This window comes from Podarcis melisellensis (assembly GCF_964234715.1).
Source record: "Podarcis melisellensis genome assembly, chromosome: 15".
In the NCBI taxonomy this organism is placed as follows: Eukaryota; Metazoa; Chordata; class Lepidosauria; order Squamata; family Lacertidae; genus Podarcis; species Podarcis melisellensis.
In genome coordinates, this window is record NC_138532.1 from 1,546,205 (window position 1) to 1,558,593 (window position 12,389).

The window sequence follows — 12,389 nt, forward strand, 5'->3', positions numbered from 1 at the left end:
CATCTTTGAACAGGAATTGTATCCTCTGTTGTGGATGAAGCATTGTACCTCAGTAAAATGGAGCTGCACCTTTCCCTCCTTTTGCAGTCTGGATTTCACTTCCTGAACTCTTATAAAGCCTCATACTGATCTATGTTGATGCTTACATAAAATTGCAGTCTTAAGTGATCTTTTGTGGGGCTGTTGCATCTCGCGGTGGGGACACTGATCATTTGGAAAAGTTAATTTATTTTTTTCATATTTTATTCTTTACTGGAGAGACTTCTACTCTGTCCTTCAATACCATTCCTAGACCAGCTGGACACATGTTTAATTGCCTTGCTTTCTAGCACATGGACCAGAAAGCAATTCTTAATTGTGTTCTGGCTGTTATGCAGTGATTTCTCTGGCATCTTCCTCAAGCATAACCCAATCAATGTTGAACTGGAAACCTCACTGTGCAATAGCAGAAGTGGACATGGAGCAGGTGTGAGCTGGATTTATTAGAAGGGAAGGTTTGCTTACAGGGAGGCCAATCTGGAAGGTAGTTGGCATTCTCCTCAGGATGGCTGGATCTACATCTTGTGGTCTGTTGGTTGCTCCTAGCACCATTACCTGAAACACAATTGGACCGTGATGGTCATTGATTGATCTTGTGTTTTAACTGATCAGTTAAATTTGCGTATGATTGCATATGAAAAAAACTATATGAATAAAACAATGTTACTCATACTCAGAGTAGACCTATTGAGGTTAAGTCACAGGTCCATTTATTTCAGTGGGTCTACTTCAAGTTAAACTTACTGCAGGTGTCCCCCACTTGCCCGTGATTGACTCATGTGCAAACATGTATTCACACGGTGCCCCCAAATAAAGAAAGAAATAAGTAATTTGATTCAAACCTGAAAATGTCCAGAGAGAGCTGGAGAGTCTTCGTGACTTGTAAGAAGTCTCCCCTCAGAGCCTGAAAAGGACTTCAGTGAGGGTGGGGGAAGCCCCAAAGAGACGAGAGGTGCAGTGCGGCTTTGTTTAGGCTGCTCAGCCTATGTGGCTAGCAGCTGACATGCGGGGTAGCACAGTAGCCACTGCAGCCACCACTTTCCCCTGCATCCTCCAGGCTCCGAGCTCCAACTCTAGTTGTGGCTATTTTTAGATACAGTATTTTTTGTCTGGATTGGAGAGAGTGTGTCAGAGAGGGCGTTTAAAGGGTGTTCCCCACTTATGCAATGTTTGCTTATGCACACAGGGGCCCAGAATATAACCCCAGTGTAAGTGGAAGGAACACCTGTACTCTTTTTTAAAATAAGAGAGCATACTTTTTAGGTGACCCATGCATGGAGCAGGCATCACCTTAGAAGAGGCAAATGTATAACAGGAGGGAAGGAGCACTAGTTGCCCCTGGCTTGTTTGCATCAACTGAGCTAGGTGGTGGTACCTGGCAATTGGTTCCAGTCTCCAGACCATCCCAAAGGCTCATAAACTCTGCTTTCATCATGGCAGTGGCTTCATGGTCAGCTTCGGAACGGTTCCTCAAGAAGGCATCTAATAGGAGGGAGAAAAAGAACAGTTTAGCCAAAAGGACTGGGCTTCTGTCCTTTTCCCTGTGCTGGTGTCTGTTTTGACTGTCTTTAAGTAGAGGCTTGACAACCATATGTCAGGAGTGCTCTGATGGTGTTTCCTGCTTGGCAGGGGGTTGGACTCGATGGCCCTTGTGGTCTCTTCCAACTCTATGATTCTATGAACTCTAAGAAAAGTGGGTATATCATTGCAGCCTTAGCCTGTTGTAGCAAAACCAGCAATGTTGCAACACTTTAAAGATTAATCTGCTTATTTATTTATTACATTTATATATCTCTTTTCCTCCCAAAGGAGCCCAGGGTTCCAAACACACAAGGGATAAAATAAAGAATCTAAAAATAATTCCATTACAGACGTAGACTGGGAAAGAGTTCTACTTAAAAGGCTTGTGAAAGAGCAGGGTCTTTAGTAGGCACACAGTAGGCAAACACATTATTTATTACAGTCCAGAGACCTGCAGAAACAGTACTTAAAGCAGAAATACATAGAAAATATTCCAGGCGAGTCACTGTGTTTTATCCGGAGCATGTTTATTTCTAATTCTTATTACCTCCGAGAGAAATTTTGCCACAGCCGGGGTAATAATTTGTCATATCTTTGAGAAGATAGTTGAGATAGTAGGTTTCAGAATTCCCAGGTAAATTTACCATTAAAATTTTAATTAATTGATCCCTGGCTTGTTTATACTGCCCGCAGTGTAGTAAGATAAGCTTCATACAATCAACAGCTTCTTGGCCTTTTGACTAAGATCAAGTGTAGTCTTCAGTAGGCATTGAAAACATGGGTAGTCTGTGCCTAATATTGAACAGGAGGGAATTCCAAAGGGTAAGAGCTGCAACACTAGAGGCCTGATTCCTATATTCTGCAGACTGAACCACTGGAGAAGGTGGTATCTGCAGGAGGCCCTCACCTCCTGCAGTGACTGACTGGGTAGAGAAGGAGCCAGAGGGTCTTTTACTCCTTTTCCTTACCTTCGCATGATGTTTGAGCATTATTAGAGCCATTGAACCAGCGGCTGTTAGAAGAAACAGAACACTGGCCCGGGTGGCGCTTTAGCCATATATGACAGAGCAATTCTTACCTTTATATGTTCAAGAAAGGAAGGGAAGGAGGAATTGGCTGGGAGACTGAGAGTGAAAAAGAGATCTAGGAGTGACTTAAGAGTAAGGAGAGGCAACCATGGCAGAGGATGCTGATGTTGGGATATGGGAGGAAGGGATACAAACATTACCTATTTCATCTATGAAAATGATGCAGGGCTGAAGCTTGGTTGCCAGTGAGAAGACGGCAGCTGTGAGCTTCTGTGACTCTCCATACCATTTGTCCGTCAGCGTAGATGCTTGCAGGTTGATGAACCTGCATCCTGAAGCCTGGGCTGTTGCTTTGGCAAGAAGGGTTTTCCCACAACCCGGAGGGCCATAAAGTAAGACACCTGGTAGCAAGGAAAAACCCATCAGCACAGGTTCACAGTCTACCTCCCTTTTTTATGTGAGAAGTTCATCCCCACTTTCTGATTGTATTATAAAGCCCACCAGGAACAATTTTCTAATTCAAAGATTGCCAGCCCTCTGGGGCTCATGGGCAGATGTGCAGATCAGAGAAACTTGTGGGCATTGTACATACCACAATCATGCACACATGCACTGCAGCCACACACATATGTCTACACAGCAAATACTTGCACACTCCCCCAACCATTAGGCTTGAAAAATGTGCTTCTCTCCCCACCCCACCCCAGCCTAGTTAGAGAGTGGTCTTCTTGCAGAGGGCAGCTGGGGAGGCAAAAGATAAGCATTCCTCCCCGGCTGCCATCTCCAGGAAGATCTCTCGCTCCACACACAACAATTAGGCTTGACCCTCCCATCAGGCAAGGTGAGGTGACCATCTCAGGGCAGCAGATCCCGATGTAGATCTTCATTCACCCTTTCTTCCCTAGCAGGGAGGGGGACACTAGTGGTTTGTCTCAGGTGCCAACATCTGTTTTGTGAAGTGGGTGTTTCGGAACAGGAGAAGGGAGAGTTGACACCCCCCTTGGAAAAAGGCTTCTATTGTCTATAACAGAATGCTTCTTTCAAGCCTAACTCCAGCATTGCAAGGAAAGGGACCCTGCAGGCTTCAGGGAAACCTCTGCAGGCACATTTGTGCCCATGTGCACTGCACCAACAACTCATTTTCTAACTACAGTAACCATTTTAGGAAAGGGACAATGGGCACAACTTGTGACCCACCAAGAAAAATTCAGCCCCCCCATCCTTCTATGTACTGTAGTTTGCCAGTGTCTCAGAGGTGTGTCCATATAAGTTCTACTCAGAGTGCACCCATTGAAAATGATGGACATAATTTACTCTTCTTCATTATATTCAGTTGGTCTTCTCTGAGTAGGACAAGCATTGGATACAATCCTCTGTTTCACCATCTCAGACAAGCAGCAGAAACAGAGGCATCGTGTTTCTGTCATTCTTGCTGAGCACTTGCACCCCTTACAGCTTTTGGATCAGGATATCCAGAACGTCATTTTATTTGGAGTGCTGACTGACACAATTTGAAGGAAGAATATTGGAGTGTGGTGGGCAGTCTTTTTAAAAAAACAGAATCACATGAGACTTAGAGTTGTAAGGTACCTTAGAGGCAATTTAGTCCACCTATTAGTGTAATTGACTGTGAATGTGTGCACTAATCGGAACTTTAATTAAAGTAGCTTTGATTTGGAGGGATTTGTTAAATTTAAACTGAGTAGAGCATTTAATTTAATTCTGTTGGAATAACGCTTTCAAGCTGGGGGAAATGTTGTTTTTGTTGCCGACGGAAAAATGCTAATGGAAGTATTACTGTTCAATACCTAATGCTGCTCTTGCTGCTGCCCAACTGACCGAGGCAATTCCGCGTTGATGTACATTCTGTTTGTGTGGATGTGTGGGGCCAGGTCCCCAGAAGTGGTCCCTGGAAACGGGGAGCAGCTCTTAGCCGAGCCCCGCCATCCCTCTCTGCGTGTGTCAGCTGTGGAAGCTCCACCCCCACCCCGGCTTGCGGGAGATGGAGGAATGGCAGGCCATTTTACGCAATTTTGCTTTTGTGTGGGGGGCCCCAGAACAGAACCCCTGGGTAAATGGGGAGTCACTTGTACATACCCAGCAAGTTTCTTAAGTGGACAACAGGTAGCAAACTAACCCTCTGACCATAATAACTTATTTGATATGTAGGGTTTGGCTAAATAATGCAGATTTTAAAAGGAAGGAAACACTTCCTTTTAAGTCTCAAAAATGATATTGAGTAACTAGTAAATTGCCCCTTGTTCCAAAATAAATACCTCTTGGGGGCTGGCAGAGCCTGGAGTGCTGCAACAAGTGTCGCCGCTGGAATGGGAGGATCACAGTGTCCTGGAGTTCGCTGACCATCTCATCCAGGCCTGCAATGTCCTTCCAAGTTACCTGTAGGTGGGACAAGCTGTGAGCAGTTGACAGATAACAAAGGGACTAACAAAGGTTAGAAATTTGAATCTAAATGTAACTGCACTATTTTCCTGTTATCCTTGGCTTTTCTATTCATTCTGTCACTGTTTTTCCTCCATTATAACCAACCATTCAGACTAAGCTCTTTGGGGTAGGGACCTTTTCTATCTGTTCTTGGTTTAAAGGGTTGTCTACATCAGCAATTTTCATCCTTTTTAAAGAACTGACCCAAACAGACATATGGGGCCCATATCTTAATTGTTTGCCATTTGTAGAGTGGTATTTGGACTGGTGGTTGTGCTGCTGTTGTGACCCATCTTAGATCAGGTCCCAACCCACCAGTCAAAGACCCAACAGTCTATATTGATGTGCTGTAAAGTGCTAAAGTTCCAGATCTGAATTACTAATTCTGGTGTGAACCCACACAATCTCATTTCAGAACTAAGATATGTGCAACTTTTTTTTCCCTGTCCATTTTTCTTCAGCAGATTAGAGAGCCTCAAAACTCTCTTGCGTTTTGTCAAGAGGAGCAGCAGCCTGGCCACCTACTTTGATATCCTTTGGAACCACCAGGTGAGCGGCAATGATCATCTCATGCTCTGCCAGCTTCACTCCTTCCACCTCAATGTATGAATGAATAGACTTTAGAAGCTGGATTATCATTCATCCATGACCCTCTGTCCCATGGACGGCGGCCTTTTCTCTGGTAGATTGTTCCAGGTCGGTTAAGAGAATAGACCAGCCAAATTGAAAGATTATAAATATAAATATAACCTCGGAGGGATGGTCAGGACAGGGAGAAAGGTAATAATAACCAGATGCAGATAAATTAATAATCTCAGTACTGTACTTAAAACTTGGCAGAGGTAATAAAATAATAATAATAATGAAACATAATTATAATAATAATAAGATTCTAGACGAGGAATCCGGGCGACGACACTGATGTCATTCAGATAGCAGCTCTCAGTCTCATTGCTCTCTCGATAAATTTGGCAACCTTCTCTGTTGTCGAGCTGTTCTGGTCGGCCAGGAGTGAGAACAATTTGGCTTCACAAGAGCGGCTCGGGATGGCAGATAGGAGCGGCGTGATGGTCTCGTCCCTGAGATCTTTATATAGGAAGCAAGACAAGAGAACGTGTGACACAGTCTCTATGTAGCCAGCTCCACAGGGGCAGAGACGGTCCTCGAATGAAATTTTTTGATATCTACCTTCAAGAACAGCTGAGGGTAACATATTTAGTCTGGCCAGTGTAAAGGCCCGCCTAAGTTTTCTGGTGTGAACCCACACAATCTCATTTCAGAACTAAGATATGTGCAACTTTTTTTTTCCTGTCCGTTTTTCTTCAGCAGATTAGAGAGCCTCAAAACTCTCTTGCGTTTTGTCAAGAGGAGCAGCAGCCTGACCACCTACCTTGGGTTAAGGTAGACACCTAAGGTTAAGGTAGACAAATAAGGTGCCCGAAAATCAAAGTGGGAGGGGGATAGATAAGCGTACCAAGCACTAAATTTCTTAATATAGGCCAGATTATTCTGCTGCTCAATATCCTTCATGCGCTGGTCAATAAAGGTTTTTGCCTTGGGGAGACCCATTTTCAGGAGATGCTGTGCTTGGAAGCCACATGTAAGTAGTTTTTGATGCACTACTTTGGACCACCGACTTCTATGGGCATCTCATGCTACTAGAGGTAGTAGTCCGGATGGGTTTAAATTTAAGCGAAGCCAATAGTTGAATGTTCTTAACCAGGTCCGGGTTTCGACGGAGAGGAGGCCAGTCTCCAGCCGTAGGGCCGCCTTTGGTGCGCATGGTGGAACGGCTAGAATCTGTCTTAAAGATTTAGACTGGACCGTTTCAAGTGTGCGGCAATGATTTCCTGTCCAGATTTGGGCCCCGTAGAGTAATTGCGCCAAGGGTTTTGCTTCAAAGACCTCCAGAGCTGCTGGGATATGTCTGCCCCCCTTCGTAAAGTAAAAGCGAGACAGTATTTTGGCACTTTGAGATGCTTTTCCCCTAGCATATTTATGATGGGCCTCCCAGGCCCCTGTTTACTGGAAAACTACTCCGAGGTATTTGAAAATTTTGACCTGTTCTATTGGCTGATTGTCCATCTCCCATCTGTGATGTCTGTGTCTCCTAGCGAAGACCATGACTTTGGTTTTTGGGTGATTAACCACCAGTTGAGCTCTCCTGCAGTAGTCTGAGAATTCTCTTAGTAGCCTTTTGAGGCCTACTTTAGTTCGTGATAAGAGAACCGCGTCGTCCGCATAGAGGAGCGCTGAAATTGATTTTTCGGCCAATTTGGGGGCATGAAACTCCGGGGATGTTAGGTATTTGACCATGTCATTTATATATAAGTTGAATAAGGCCGGGGCTAAAATACAGCCCTGCTTGACTCCTTTGGTGGCTGGTACAGGGCCAATTAGTTGCCCATTTACTGAGGTTCTTACATATAACTTGGAGTCTTTACAGTGGCGTAGCGTGGGTTGTCAGCACCCGGGGCAAGGCAAGTAATTTGCGCCCCCTAACCCGTGGATTTTAGCACTCCAGTGCGAGCGCCCCCCCCCCCGATGTTGCGGCCGGCCCTCCTGCACCCCCACGCTACGCCACTGGGGCTGGGGGCGAGCGAAGGAGCCAAGGACCCCCCCTTAAGGCTCAGCAGGAATTTATTAAATTTATTATTTGCGGAGCCCCCGCGAGCCGAGGCAGCCGAAGCCCCCTCCCCTCGGGCGCCTCCCCGCCCCCTCCTCTCCTTGGGCTGTAGGTCCGGGTCCGGGGGCTTCCAGCCACGCTCCGTCCTCGCCCGCCCCCCCCCGCGGCTGAGACTTGCGCTGAGAGCCGGAGCCAGCGGCGCCCCCTTCCGCCGGGAGACCCTCGCCCGCCCGCCGGCTTCCTCTCGGAGGGTTTTGGGGAGCGCAGGGCGCGGCGAGGCCCCTCGGAGCTCTCCTCCCTCCCCGTCGGCAGAAGCAGCCGCCGCCTGTGGCTGGTCCGAGGGGATGGCGGCGGCGGGGGGGGGGGAGGCTGCCCGTGCCCGGCCAGGCGTCGGTGGCGGCATCGGCGCTGCTGCAGCGGCTGCTCCTCCTGCGAGCAGTGAGTGGAGCGCAGCGGCGGCGGCGGGGAGCCCGGCGGAGGAAGGAACTTGTCCCTTCCCTCTGGACTCGCGCCCCCCCGGATGTTGCGCCCGGTGCGGGCGGCACCCCTGGCACCCCCCACGCTACGCCACTGAGTCTTTATATAGGTTTTTTATCAAGAATAGTAATCTTTTGTCAATGTTGGTGGCATTGAGTTTAGCCCAAAGTTTGACTCGTGAGATCAAGTCAAAGGCCTCCTTCAGGTCAATAAATGCTGCGTATAAAGTCCCACGTGTTTTAGTGACGTATTTGTCAATGAGGTGTGCTAATACGAAGCAATGGTCTATTGTTGTTCTGCCCTGTCTGAAGCCGGCTTGCTCCTCTGCCAGAACTGCCTCAGTTTCCATCCAGTCAATTAGTTTGATGTGGAGGTGTTTGGCATACAGTTTGCTGGGGATAGTAAGGAGGCTAATGGGTCTATAGCTCGCTGGATCTGCCATAGGACCCTTTTTATAGATTGGAATAATTACTGCCTCTGTCCAGCAACCAGGTATTATGCCTGTTGAATCGATGTATGTAAATATTGACGCCATTATAGGAGCCCACCAACTGATATTGATCTTCATGAGCTCTGCTGGAATGTGGTCTATGCCCGGGGCTTTGTTGTTTTTCAGTTGGGCAATTAGTTTCCCCACCTCTTCTATAGAGACAGGAGGCCAATCTGGTAAATTCTCGGAGTAGGCACTTGGATCATTGTGCTGAGCTTTGTCGTCATAGAAGAGGGTTTGAAAATATTTCATCCACTCCTGGGGTTCTACAGTACATGTGGGACCAATCCGCTCCTGGCCCAGGAGGCCCATAATGGTACGCCAGAAGGAGGTTGAGTCTTTCTCATTTGAGGCCTTCACTAAATTACACCAGGCCAATCTCTCAGCTTTTTGGTTTTTTACCTTTAATAGCTGTTTGTAGTTTCGTCTTAAATAGATGTAAGCCATAAATAGCGAGGGTGCTCCAGTGTTTCTGTAATTCTGATAGGTTGATCTCAGACATTTCCTTGCTTGTCTACACTCCAAATCAAACCATCTCTCTTGATCCTTTGCCCGCTTTGTAACAGAATTAAGTATCTCAGTTGTTAAGAAGGTCTTTAGTCTTGCTAATAACTCGTTGAACGAGTCCATGGCCTTTTCCCTGGTATTAGCTGATACAGTGGCTGAGTAGATGGTCTTCACGTCTTCCGAATGGAGGAGATAAGTTAGCTCTGTATTGAGCATGGGGGTCCATTTATTTCCTCTGGGGGCCAGTGATCCCATATTAACGATGGGGGTGTAGTAAAGGTTAGCCGTGGGTTTGTTAAACGATGGGCCATTGAGCGCTAAAATTAGTGGGAGGTGATCACTTTCGGTGTTATGTCCCACTTGAAACTTTGACACAGAGTTATAGGCGAATCTTGATATCAGAATGTAGTCTATCACACTTCCTCCCATCTTGGAAAAATGGGTATACTCCCCTGGGTGATCCTCTTCCTTACTACCATTTAATATCACCAGCTCCCTTCTTTTTGCGACCTCGGCTAGACATAGACCCAAGAAGTTGCATTTATTATCTTTAGAAAGTCGTGAAACGCCTGCTTCGGTTGGACTTTCAGGGTCCTGAATCTGATTATATTGGCTGTAAAAATTGTTATAATCAATTCCCATACGGGCATTGAAATCCCCCCTGATTATAATCGGTGCAGAAGGGTGGGAAGATTATATGGAGTCTAGGAATGCCTTTAACTCTGCCCACTTAGCTTTCACTATAGATTTTTTTTGGCAGGGGGGCAGATAGACATTGACCACTACCAGTGCATCTCTCTTAAATTTGAGTAGGACTGCCGTGGCTAGTGAATTGCAGTTTGGGAGGGCTTTTAAGGAATGTTCAAGCTCTGTGGAGATAAAGCTAGCTAAACCTCCACTAGGCCTACCTCCCTTCACAGATGGAGTAGCAAGTAGGGAGTGACAAGAATACCCATTGAACAGAATGGGGTCGCTGTGCCAGGTCTCTTGGGAGGGGCTTCCCAATCTGATTCCTCCTCTCCTGACGATTCTCCTCCTTCCTCCTGGGAAGCCGGAAAACCCATGAAATCCTCCTCATCATCATCGGTGGTGGCAAATTGCTCCTCCCAGAATGTCTCAAGGGGTTTGGGCTTCCTCGGATACCTGTTGTGGAACTCTTCCACCAGATATTCATCATCTATTTCCCCTGCGGGAACCCACGTGTTTTCTGACTCGGGTTCCCCCTCCCAAGCCACTAGGTACTCCACCTGCCGCCCTCGCCAGCGCGAATCTAGGATCTCCATTACCTTGTGTGGCGTTCCCTCTCTTCCAGTAGCGGGTGTGTGAGCCCTTCCCCTCCTACCTCCTGGACCCTCCGCTCCCCTCTGTACGGTGAGAGCAGTGACCTATGAAATACCGGGTGGATTTTCATGCTGTCTGGCAACTTGAGCCGGAACGCCACTGGGTTCACTTGGTGTGTCACCTCAAATGGTCCCAGCCGTTTTGGCCTCAGTTTCTTACACCCGCCCTTGAAGGGTAAGCCTTGTGTGGATAACCACACCCGGTCCCCCACCCTAATGGTCTCCCCTTCCCGGCGACGTTTGTCTGCTTGTCTCTTGTACACCTCCTTGGCCCTTTCCAGATTCATCTTAAGCTGCTGGTGCAGGGCTTCCATTTCTTCCACGAACTGCTCTGCAGCGGGCACGCTCCACCCTTCCTCCCCCCTCCCGGGAAAGGCCCTGGGGTGACACCCATAATTAGCCAAGAACGGGCTCATCCCCGTGGACACATGCTCCGCATTGTTATACGCAAACTCTGCCAGTGCTAGCTTCTCTACCCAATCGTTCTGTCTCTCGTTGACGTAACAGCGTAGATATTGCTGTAAAATGCTGTTCGCCCTCTCTGCTTGCCCGTTAGTCCCCGGGTGCCTCGCCGTCGAGAAACCCACCTCCACCTGCAATAAGTTCATAAGCCTCCTCCAGAACCTCGAGGTAAATTGTTTCCCTCGATCAGAGATAACCCTCGAAGGCGCCCCATGCAACCTAAAGATGTGATTCACGAACAACTGGGCGGTTTCCTCTGCTGTCACTGCATGAGAGCACGCTATAAAATGGCACATTTTGGTTAGCAGATCTACTGCTGCTGCTTGTGTGAGTGTTGGGAAGACCGCTCCCTTTTCTGCCAACTCCATCCGGCCTAGGGGGCGGGGCCTGCACTCACCACCACAGCATAAGAGGCCTGAGGCTTCCGGGACACGGCTGCTGCTGCTGCTTGCATGAGTGTTGGGAGGCGGCACCTCTGCTCTCTGCTTCAGTGTAGTTGCTGCCACTCTGGCCAACCTCACCCTGAACTTCTCCCCCCCTAGGCAGTGTTCCAAACAGTGTGCTGACCCGAAGGTGACTGTCCGTTGATGCCAAGCCACCACGGGATCATGTAGCACTAGCCAGTTCATGCCCAGTATTATCGGGGGTCCCGCCAGTGTGGCCACATGAAAGGCAATGGTTTCTGTGTGCCTGGACACCCTCATTCTCATTGGTGGGGTTTGATGTGTCACCTCCCCTCCCAGCAGCTCCCTGCCATCTATTGTGGTCACTTGGAGTGGGAAATCAAGTGGCACCAGGTGTAGTTGGTGCTCCAGTGCAAACTCCTTACTAAAAAAATTACAGGGGCTGCCTGAGTCCAGCATTGCCTTCACCTTGACTGGGTGTCCATTTGGGAGTTCTAGCACCACCTCTATTGCTATAGAAGCCTTGGGTGGGTCTGGTTGGGGCACTTCCATTAGTTGTTCGCTTGGCTGCTGCGCCCCTCTGTGGGCAGTCAAGCGCTGGCGTTTCTCTGCACCTTTTCCTCTGCCCCCTCCTCCTCGCTTCCAGCGGCTCCCACCATCCCTTGCCAAGCCTTCCTTTGTGGACAGACCCTGGAAGTGTCCTGGCCGTTGGCAGAGGAAACACTTCTTGGTGCTTTTCCCAGCCTTTCCCTCCCTTTTGACTCCTTGGTTGGCGCTTGAAACCTCGCGTGCCCGCGCTCCATCGATTTCCATTGGCACCACATCATTGGGAGGCTGCTTTGGCATCTCAGGAATGCGGTAGTCAGGGTGGCGCTCTCCTTTCTCTTCCCGCCTTTCCAAAGCGCGCGCTTCCTGCCGAGCGCCTATCGCAAGTGCAGCTTTAGTCAGTTCATCCATAGACTGCGGGCGGGGCGCGCGGGAGAGCTCGTCTTTAACGGTTGGGGACAACCCCTCCTCAAACAGCATCCGTATGGGCGGGCTATCCAGATCCCA

The 12,389-nt window shown here is 48.3% G+C and overlaps 1 protein-coding gene across 2 annotated transcripts in view; it reads right to left on the reverse strand.

Moving 5' to 3' along the window:
• The window catches only part of LOC309358188 (outer mitochondrial transmembrane helix translocase-like), a 40,592-nt gene that overhangs the window by 11,621 nt on the left and 16,582 nt on the right, over window positions 1-12,389 (reverse strand). The window contains exons 3-7 of one of the 2 annotated variants that reach the window (XM_081891112.1): window positions 5,556-5,627; window positions 4,865-4,985; window positions 2,789-2,989; window positions 1,415-1,521; window positions 505-594 (exon numbers count right to left, since the gene is read on the reverse strand). In XM_081891112.1, coding sequence (XP_081747238.1) covers window positions 505-594; window positions 1,415-1,521; window positions 2,789-2,989; window positions 4,865-4,985; window positions 5,556-5,627 — 591 coding nt within the window. The remainder of the gene's footprint in view (window positions 1-504; window positions 595-1,414; window positions 1,522-2,788; window positions 2,990-4,864; window positions 4,986-5,555; window positions 5,628-12,389) is intronic. The other variant, XM_081891111.1, reaches the window with a different exon arrangement.